At 38.3% G+C, this 10,480-nt stretch overlaps 1 protein-coding gene across 1 annotated transcript; it reads right to left on the bottom strand.

The window, feature by feature from the left end:
• Positions 1-60: 60 nt before the first annotated feature.
• galm (galactose mutarotase) lies at positions 61-8,491 on the bottom strand. Its single transcript, XM_073834226.1, has 7 exons — positions 8,217-8,491; positions 5,072-5,226; positions 3,223-3,429; positions 2,199-2,280; positions 1,963-2,113; positions 1,704-1,878; positions 61-1,565 (listed from the first exon to the last, which is right to left on the bottom strand). Exons 1-7 carry the CDS (start codon positions 8,395-8,397, stop codon positions 1,488-1,490), a joined length of 1,029 nt encoding a protein of 342 aa, XP_073690327.1. The 5' UTR covers positions 8,398-8,491; the 3' UTR covers positions 61-1,487.
• Positions 8,492-10,480: the final 1,989 nt, after the last annotated feature.

Here is a 10,480-nt window from a genome sequence, read left to right as displayed (position 1 = left end):
TATTTAAGCACTTAAGGTTACAAAATAATAATTGTATGAAATTTAAATATGTTTAAAATATTCATTACATGACTGCATTTTTTATTACAGTATTCCTTCAAAAATATATATCTTTTATAATCGAATTACAGGCTTTTTTCATTACATCACTAGCATTTTAAGGTTTGATTGTAGTTATAAGTTTTAATTTAGAAAATTATAGTATGAAAGCCTGTTTCCACCACTGATTAAAAAAAAATTTAATAAAAAAAGGCAACTGTGACTTTTTATCTCAGAATTGTGTGATACAAACTTGCAATTGTAAGTCGTGAGGTCCAATTCTAAAGGGGGAAAAAATACTAATGTTCTCAGAATCACGAGTTTATAACTCGCAATTCTGACTTAACTTGCAATTTGCAAATTATAAAGTCAGAATTCTGAGCTATAAATTCACAATTCTGAGAAAGTGTCACAATTGCGAGTTTATTTCACAGTTCTCATTTGCAATTCTTATAAATTTCAATTTCCGAGTTTATATCTCACAAATCTGAGGATAAAGTCAGAACTGCAAGATGTAAACTCACAATTGCGAGAAAAAAAGTCAGAATTGCAAGAAAAAAATTCACAATTCAGATTTTTTTTCTTCTTAAAATTGTGATACAAACTCGCATTATGACTTTTACTCAGAATTGCGAGTTTATATCTTACAAATCTGAGTCACGAGGTCCAGTTCTGAGGGGAAAAAAGACTGATATGTTCTCAGAATTTCAAGCTTATATCTAAATTCTGACTTAACTTGCAATTTGCATGTTATAAAGTCAGAATTGTGAGCTATAAATTCACAATTTTGAGAAAAAAGTCATAATTGTGAGATATAAACTCATATATAATAAGAGTCATAAACTTATATAAAGTATAAACTTCTTACTTTATAACTTGCAATTTCGAGTTTAAATCTCACAAATCTGAGAAAAAGTCATAATTGTGAGATGTAAACTCACCATTGTGAGACAAAGTCAGAATTGCAAGAAGAAAAAAAAATACAATTCTGATTCTCGCAAATCTGAGCCAATTCTGAGGGGGGGAAAAAACACTGATATGTTCTCAGAGCTTATATCTCAATTCTGACTTTATAACACAAGTTGCAAGTTAAGTCAGAATTGTGAGATTAAAACACTATTTTGAGAAAAAGTATGAATTGCGCGTTTATATCTCACAATTCTGACTTAATTCCCAATTTCAAGAAAAAGAGAAAAGAGAAAATATGACCTCTTTTCATTTGTTATTCAGTGGTGGAAAGGGCTTCCATAGAGTTGTAATGATGTTTAGTGTAAGATTTATTGTAGGGAAAACAAACATCCCCTACTAAAGCGAATTATGGACAATTGTAGAAATACAATATCATGGTCTTAGAAGCAGTACATTATGTTGGTCATGTTATATTCTGCCAGGAATAAATGTGCAGTTGTGTACTGTTGCAAAAGTAAAATTCACATTCTGAAGTAATTTTAGATCACTGAGAATGTAAAGCGTGTTGTGTGTTTGTACGTCTCTCCTGGCTTCAGCAGAGCATCAGGAAAATGAGCCTGAGAAGAGACAGAGATCAGGTACATTTCATTAATTTACAAATATTATGCCTTTTTCTTGGACTAAAGCAAAAACTTTACACTTAACTTTAAACTTTTGTTCTGTCTGAATTAAAATGTCCTTTAAATTCATGTTACCTGGTTAACAGCATCTGGCCAGTTCTGGGTCTCTAAACAGAAGGCACTGTGTTTGGAGTAAGCAGCTCCACCTTTTCCTTTCAGTGTCCCATCCAGGAAGTTAGAGGTGTAGAACTGAACCCCAGGCTGCGTAGTGCTCACCTCCAGAACACGACCCGTCCCAGGATGCACCACTCTACACAGACCAACATGTGCAGTAATATTAAGGCACATGAAGACTAATCACATAGTAACATAGGCCTGAGATCACACAGGTTACCGTGCACATTTTCGCTCCAGTGGCTGTTCACCAGGTGCACACAGACAGAAGTTGTGATCAAAGCCTGGACCAGGAAAGTCTTTCAGTCTAGAGCAAAGGAGGACAGGCTTTCTCAGGTCAAACAGGGTCTTCTCCACAGGTTTCACCTCACCTATACATAGTAAAGAAACAGGTTTGACCATTTATAGACATTTAAAAGATCGAATACTCTAAAGTAAAGAGTGATTAAAAAATACCTGTGGGGATCATTGTATCATCCACAGGCAGGTACGACTCAGCTGAGATGGTAACCTCATGGTCATAAATGTCTGGTGTCCCCTGCAGAAAGTAAGATATAAAATGACTAGTGGTGGGCATAGATTAATTTTTTTAATCTAGATTAATCTAGATTAAATCTTGAAATTAATCTAGATTAATCTAGATTAAAATGGCTAATTTAAATTCTGCTGAAGGCATTCAGAATATGTGTGCTACCCAAATAATGACTAAAAATAAGTCTTTGAGAACGGGTTTCTAAAGCCAGGTGGCGCATTAGATCAGGCGCTCATCTCCTGTTTCCAAAATGCATTACAAACTGCTTGACAATTGCATTTACAACACAATTAACTATACAAACTTGTGTAACCAAGTACTTCTGCGCAAAAGGCTGTACGACGTGCGCGTTCCCGTAAAATACACAGGCGCGCGGGTATGGATAGCCTATCTGCGTGCATAGTCTTCCAATAAACTGCGTTGCTTTTAGAAGCGTCAATTCAGTTGTTGCATATAGTTTAATGTCTTTATTTCGGGATTATCAAAGTAAATTATAACTCAAACTTGAGATTTTACTGGGGCACAGCAGATTTTCCCTGGGGCACGTGCCCCAGTAAAAAGGGTCTAGCAACGCACGCACCTGCCCTGAAGCGGCTTCACAGCTGCATCCATGTCTGCACGTCTCATTTGATGTGGTAATTTCACAGAAGTTGAAGACTCGTTCCCGCCTCCTACAGTGCAATTCAACTAGATATACGTCATCCGCGCTAAAATATCAAGGTGAAAGTCATCATATCTTGCGTAGTTTAGACCCAGCTCCCAACCCAACTTTGAGAATAGATTAACGGCGATATTTTTTTTATCGCGCGATATGAGTCTCACGTTAACGCAGCACGTTAACGCCGATAACGGCCCACCACTAAAAATGACATTCATTAATTTTGCCCAATCAAACTTCAACCTTGCAATATAGGACAAGGGTTATATACTGTGTCCTCGTGTTCCTACCTGTCCAGCCAGGTTGAAGTATGAATGGTTAGTGAGGTTGATAGGTGTAGTTCGGTCAGTCTGTGCGTGGTACAGCACACTCAGTGTGTTCTTCTCCAGTCTGTATGTGACAGACGCATTTAGTTTTCCAGGATATCCTTCATCACCATCTGGGCTGCTGTGACTCAGCTTCACTCCGTTATCCACCGCCTCTGTAGTCCACACAGCCTACAACACATAAACGTCCTCATTGAAATGTGACCCTGGACCACAAAACCAGTCTTAAGTAGCACGGGTATATTTGTAGAAATAGCCAAAAATCATTAGGATATTAAGTAAAGATCAAGTTCCATGAAGATATTTTGTAAATTTCCTACTGTAAATATATCAACACTTCATTTTTAATTAGTAATAAGCATTGCTAAGAAATTGACCCGTATGACTAGTTTTGTGGTCCAGGGTCACAAATGCCTACAACAATGTCTGCTAAATAACATGTAACGAAGCTTGTTTTGGACCAAAAAATGACAGATTTTCTTGTTTATTTTAAAGTTCATACATACGCTATATTGCCAAAAGTAATGAACAGGTTTAACTACTTTAGTAATTTCCATGAGAAAAAATCTTAATGTTTAAGCATATAATGATATTCTAGGGAATTGTGTGCTTCTTATTTTAAAGAAATTGGACACAACCCTTTTCTATTCTAACATGACAATGCCTCTGTGTGTAAAGCAAGGTACAAATTGAAATGATTCAGTCAGTGTGGAAGAACTTGACTGGTCTGCATAAAGCCAAGTCCTTATCCCAGCTGAACATCTCTGGTGTGACTTTAAAGGCTGTATCAGCGATTTCAAGCCTGAAACATAAAGTGTCACATTCAGCTTACCTTTCTTCACGATCCGCTCGCTGCCTGCCCCATTAATCGACTGTAAAAAAAAACGCGTCTCTCTGGTCAGCCTAGGGTCCGAGATACGCCAAAAAAACAATCGGTGCTACCAACCATTCCACAGAAAAACAAACAGTGTTCCAACCAATCACCGTCAGGGGTTTGGTGTTGTGGACTTTCGCTCCGCCTCCCTCACATCCCTGCACCAGTAGGAAAGTCCACAACACCAACCCCCTGACGCTGATTGGTTGGAACACTGTTTGTTTTGCTGTGGAATGGTTGGTAGCACCGATTGGTTTTTTGGCATATCTCGGACCCTAGGCTGACCACAGAGACGCATTTTTTTTTACAGCCAATTTATGGGGCAGGCAGCGAGCGGATCGTGAAGAAAGGTAAGCTGAATGTGACACTTTATGTTTCAGGCTTGAAATCGCTGATACAGACCTTGAGCCAAAAACTCACCACCAAACACCAATGACTGTCATTTTAGACACTTTCAAAACTGCTGCAAAAGAAGTGGAAAAAGAATTTTTAAATACATGAATTATGCCTCCATCTTTGTTGCCACAGTTTTGGAAGTGCCTTTTTCTGTTCTAAAGTAGGGAGTGTCCCAATACTTTTGTCCATATAGTGTATGTACAAGTCATTGGTATTTGGCAATGAGATTTTGGCTCAAGGTCCGCATTTAAAGTCACACCAGAGATGTTCAGCTGGGATTAGGACTTGGCTTTATGCAGAACAGTCAAGTTCTTCCACACTAACTGAATCAATTATTCCTCTATGAACTTTGCCTTATACATAGAGGTATTGTCATGTTAAAATAGAAAGGGTCCTGTGCAAACCGTTGCTATAAAATTAAGCACACAATTCCTTAAAATATCATTATATGCTTAAACATTCATGTACTCATTGAAATGACTAAAGTAGTCAAACCTTTTCATTAGAAGGGGGTGTCCCAATACTTTTGTTTGGTTTGTTTACCTTGTCAAAGCCCTTCAGTCCTCCATGCAGAGCATTGGGTCCATTGTTTATAGCCAGTTTATATTCCTTCTCATCTACCACAAACCGGCCCTTGGCAATGCGGTTTGCAACCCGGCCTACCACAGCTCCAAAGTAGCGAGGGTTTGAAAGATAACCTAGAGTGAAATAAAGGAAATTAATAATTTTCATTAAATGGAGTGTTTTCTTGATGCGTCATCAATCGGCCATATTGGTGGGAGTAATCATAAACAATGCCACTGAACTGAACAAAACTCACATATTTCACTGATTATTGCTGCTGAAAATGGTCAATTATTGTCATGTTTTGGGCTGTACTAATCGGTCGGACCGAGAAAAACATTTGCCCCCAGTTTCACAGACAAGGCTTAATCCTACAGTCGTGGCCAAACGTTTTGAGAATTACATAAATATTGGAAATTGGAAAAGTTTCTGCTTAAGTTTTTATAATAGCAATTTGCATATACTCCAGAATGTTATGAAGAGTGATCAGATGAATTGCATAGTCCTTCTTTGCCATGAAAATTAACTTAATCCCGAAAAAACTTTCCACTGCATTGTTAAGGTGGCTTCAGGGCGACCAAGAAAGTCCAGCAAGCGCCAGGATCGTCTCCTAAAGAGGATTCAGCTGCGGGATCGGAGTGCCTCCAGTGCGGAGCTTGCTCAGGAATGGCAGCAGGCAGGTGTGAGCGCATCTGCACGCACAGTGAGGCCAAGACTTTTGGAAGATGGCCTGGTGTCAAGAAGGGCAGCAAAGAAGCCACTTCTCTCCAAAAAAAAAACTAAAGAGACAGATTGATCTTCTGCAAAATGTATGGTGAATGGACTGCTGAGGACTGGGCAAAGTCATTTTCTCCGATGAAGCCTCTTTCCGATTGTTTGGGGCATCTGGAAAAAGGCTTGTCCGGAGAAGAAAAGGTGAGCGCTACCATCAGTCCTGTGTCATGCCAACAGTAAAGCATCCTGAGACCATTCATGTGTGGGGTTGCTTCTCATCCAAGGGAATGGGCTCACTCACAATTTTGCCCAAAAACACAGCCATGAATAAAGAATGGTACCAAAACACCCTCCAAAAGCAACTTCTTCCAACAATCCAACAACAGTTTGGTGAAGAACAATGCATTTTCCAGCTTGATGGAGCACCGTGCCATAAGGCAAAAGTGATAACTAAGTGGCTCGGGGGGCAAAACGTTGAAATTTTGGGTCCATGGTCTGGAAACTCCCCAGATCTTAATCCCATTGAGAACTTGTGGTCAATCCTCAAGAGGCAGGTGGACAAACAAAAACCCACTAATTCTGACAAACTCCAAGAAGTGATTATGAAAGAATGGGTTGCTATCAGTCAGGATTTGGCCCAGAAGTTGATTGAGAGCATGCCCAGTCGAATTGCAGAGGTCCTGAAAAAGAAGGGCCAACACTGCAAATACTGACTCTTTGCATAAATGTCATGTAATTGTCGATAAAAGCCTTTGAAACGTATGAAGTGCTTGTAATTATATTTCAGTACATCACAGAAACAACTGAAACAAAGATCTAAAAGCAGTTGAGCAGCAAACTTTGTGAAAACTAATATTTGTGCCATTCTCAAAACTTTTGGCCACGACTGTAGTCCTAGACTAAAATGTAAGTCGTAGCGGTTTCAACTGAAAGAAACTTGCACTGACTTATATTAAAATATATCAGTGCCTTTGTTTTGTCTCAAGATGCACACCAGTAATATTTTTTTCTAAAGGCACGTTTATTAAAAAAAAATACTTAAATGTCCTAAATTAAACTATGACCTAATCCTGGCTTAGGCTAAACCCTGTTTGTGAAACCGTGCCTTGGAATACTATAGACTGCCAAAAGGTATAACAAATTAAGGAGAAGAGTGCAAAAAAATTGTGAGGAACAAAAGGCATTTGTGGTTGGCCAAAATGAATCAGGATTTCCAGGTTAATATCTTAATTAATACTGCTCAGCTCCTACGTATCTTTATCACCTTTAGTTTGTATCTTCAGTAGCTTTTGGAGGGAAGTACTAAATTACAAAAATATATATGATATTTAAGCAAAATAAGAAAAATGTACATGTTAATTCTGCTCAAAAGTTTACACCTCTGGCTCTTAATGCATGGTTTTTCCATCTGGAGCATCAGTGAGCGTTTGAACCTTCTGTAATAGTTGCATATGAGTCCCTCAGTTGTCCTCAGTGTGAAAAGATGGATCTCAAAATTCTACATTCATTGTTGGAAAGGGTTTAAATACACAAAAACACTTAAAAAAATAATAATTTTGTTGGACCTAAAGGATTTTTCTGAAGAACAGCGTCAGTTTTACTGTTTTACTGTACTGTTTTGTGTTACAGTTTTTTAAAAAAGGGACTCATGAACAACTATCACTAAACAAAAAAACGTCTGTGGATCATTCAGGTAACAACACAGTATTAAGAATCAACTTTTTAACAGGGTCATTTTTATCAATTTAACTATTATTATTTTCTTGTGGACTATATATTAACATCTTTTATTATGTGAAATATCTTATTCAGGTCAGTACTAAATAAAAAATACCAAATTTTGTATGATCGCTCTTATTTGGGCAAAATAGTTAACATTTTGCAAATGTTGACTTAAACTATTAAAAATTATTATTAGGAGACTAGATTAGAAGTAAATCCTTGAAAAGGCCATTAAGTATACATGATGTCTCCTGTATCCTTTGAAATAAAACAGATGAGTCAATTGTTGACATTAAGGAAGAGTTTGGAGCTATAAATTAATGGGTTAAAAAATGGATTCAGCAGCCTATAACTTGGTATTTGGGAAGATTATTCATTAAAAATGGTCTTGACTACATCCAGAATTGTTTTAACAATTAATCTTTTTTTTTTTTTTAAACAGAAAATGCAAAATCATTTGTGTGTTCTCTGTTTAATTGATGTTTAGGAGAAACAGCCAAGCTATTGAAGAACTACTATTCTATTGATTTATTCTTTTTGGCCACATCTGTTTGAGTGAATAAGCATAGAATTTGTTAGAACAGGTTCCAGGTGTCTCTAATCAACACATCTGTCGCAAACACCTGCCATTCACAATAATGAAACGCTTCCAGCTCTGATTTCCTATATATTGAATGCATGAACTTGCCTTCTAAATCATTGTATCCTAACACTATATCCGCACTTTGGCCGCTGCGATCTGGTGTCCTGATGGACTTTATCACGCAGCCCAAAGAGATGATCTCCACACTCACACTACCCGACCGCAGGCTCCATTTCTCCACCGGACCCAATGCAGTGCTGCACTCCTCTTTACACACCTCCGTCATTCTCAAACAAGTTCGCTCAGACACGATTTACAGGTCCACCATTGGAATGAAACTTACAACACTGCACCCCAAATGACTACACTTTGAGTTAACAAACTACAAAGTTCCGCCCACTGTGTCAGAATCACTTCTGTCGTATTTTGAGCACTGAGTAAGTGAATAGAGTTTGTTGGTGTTATGCCGCCACCATCTGAATTGGGGTAGTATTGCGCATTTAATGTGGAAATGTTTGGCCCATACTGCTCTTCTGATTTTGTAATACAGGTCCTTTTCAAAAAATTAGCATATTGTGATAAAGTTCATTATTTTCTGTAATATACTAATAAACATTAGACTTTCATATATTTTAGATTCATTACACACTAACTGAAGTAGTTCAAGCCTTTTATTGTTTTAATATTGATGATTTTGGCATACAGCTCATGAAAACCCCAAATTCCTTTCTCAAAAAATTAGCATATCATGAAAAGGTTCTCTAAACGTGCTATTAATCTAATCATCTGAATCAACTAATTAACTCTAAACACCTGCAAAAGATTCCTGAGGCTTTTAAAAACTCCCAGCCTGGTTCATTACTCAAAACCGCAATCATGGGTAAGACTGCCGACCTGACTGCTGTCCAGAAGGCCATCATTGACACCCTTAAGCAAGAGGGTAAGACACAGAAAGAAATTTCTGAACGAATAGACTGTTCCCAGAGTGCTGTATCAAGGCACCTCAGTGGGAAGTCTGTGGGAAGGAAAAAGTGTGGCAGAAAACGCTGCACAATGAGAAGAGGTGACCGGACCCTGAGGAAGATTGTGGAGAAGGACCGATTCCAGACCTTGGGGGACTTGCGGAAGCAGTGGACTGAGTCTGGAGTAGAAACATCCAGAGCCACCGTGTACAGGCGTGTGCAGGAAATGGGCTACAGGTGCCGCATTCCCCAGGTCAAGCCACTTTTGAACCAGAAACAGCGGCAGAAGCGCCCGACCTGGGCTACAGAGAAGCAGCACTGGACTGTTGCTCAAATTTTGCATGTCATTCGGAAATCAAGGTGCCAGAGTCTGGAGGAAGACTGGGGAGAGGGAAATGCCAAAATGCCTGAAGTCCAGTGTCAAGTACCCACAGTCAGTGATGGTCTGGGGTGCCATGTCAGCTGCTGGTGTTGGTCCACTGTGTTTTATCAAGGGCAGGGTCAATGCAGCTAGCTATCAGGAGATTTTGGAGCACTTCATGCTTCCATCTGCTGAAATGCTATATGGAGATGAAGATTTCATTTTTCAGCACGACCTGGCACCTGCTCACAGTGCCAAAACCACTGGTAAATGGTTTACTGACCATGGTATTACTGTGCTCAATTGGCCTGCCAACTCTCCTGACCTGAACCCCATAGAGAATCTGTGGGATATTGTGAAGAGAAAGTTGAGAGACGCAAGACCCAACACTCTGGATGAGCTTAAGGCCGCTATCGAAGCATCCTGGGCCTCCATAACACCTCAGCAGTGCCACAGGCTGATTGCCTCCATGCCACGCCGCATTGAAGCAGTCATTTCTGCAAAAGGATTCCTGACCAAGTATTGAGTGCATAACTGAACATAATTATTTGAAGGTTGACTTTTTTTGTATTAAAAACACTTTTCTTTTATTGGTCGGATGAAATATGCTAATTTTTTGAGATAGGAATTTTGTGTTTTCATGAGCTGTATGCCAAAATCATCAATATTAAAACAATAAAAGGCTTGAACTACTTCAGTTGTGTTTAATGAATCTAAAATATATGAAAGTCTAATGTTTATCAGTACATTACAGAAAATAATGAACTTTATCACAATATGCTAATTTTTTTGAAAAGGACCTGTATGTGACCCTGGACCACAAAACCAGTCTAGCACAGGTATATTTTTTTTTTTGTAGCAGTAGCCAAAAATACATTGTATGGGTCAATTATGACAAAAATCATTAGGATATTAAGTAAAGATCATGTTCCATGGAGATATTTTGTAAAATGACCGTAAATATATCAAAACCTAATTTTTGATTAGTAATATGCATTGCTAAGAACTTCATTTGAAAACTTTAAAGGTGATTTTCTCAGTTAATT

Source organism: Garra rufa, chromosome 2 (assembly GCF_049309525.1).
Source record: "Garra rufa chromosome 2, GarRuf1.0, whole genome shotgun sequence".
NCBI lineage: Eukaryota > Metazoa > Chordata > Actinopteri > Cypriniformes > Cyprinidae > Garra > Garra rufa.
Note: the sequence above shows the minus strand (reverse complement) of the source record. Positions and strands in the feature narration are given on the sequence as shown.

Coding starts and splice junctions, on each gene's coding strand:
- galm (XM_073834226.1), bottom strand. CDS start 8,397: ATGACGGAGGTGTGTAAAGAGGAGTGCAGCACTGCATTGGGTCCGGTG. Junction 3,430..5,071: donor GACTGAAGGGCTTTGACAAG/GTAAACAAACCA, acceptor TATGTGTTGTAG/GCTGTGTGGACTACAGAGGC. Junction 1,566..1,703: donor GGCCAGATGCTGTTAACCAG/GTAACATGAATT, acceptor GTCTCTTCTCAG/GCTCATTTTCCTGATGCTCT.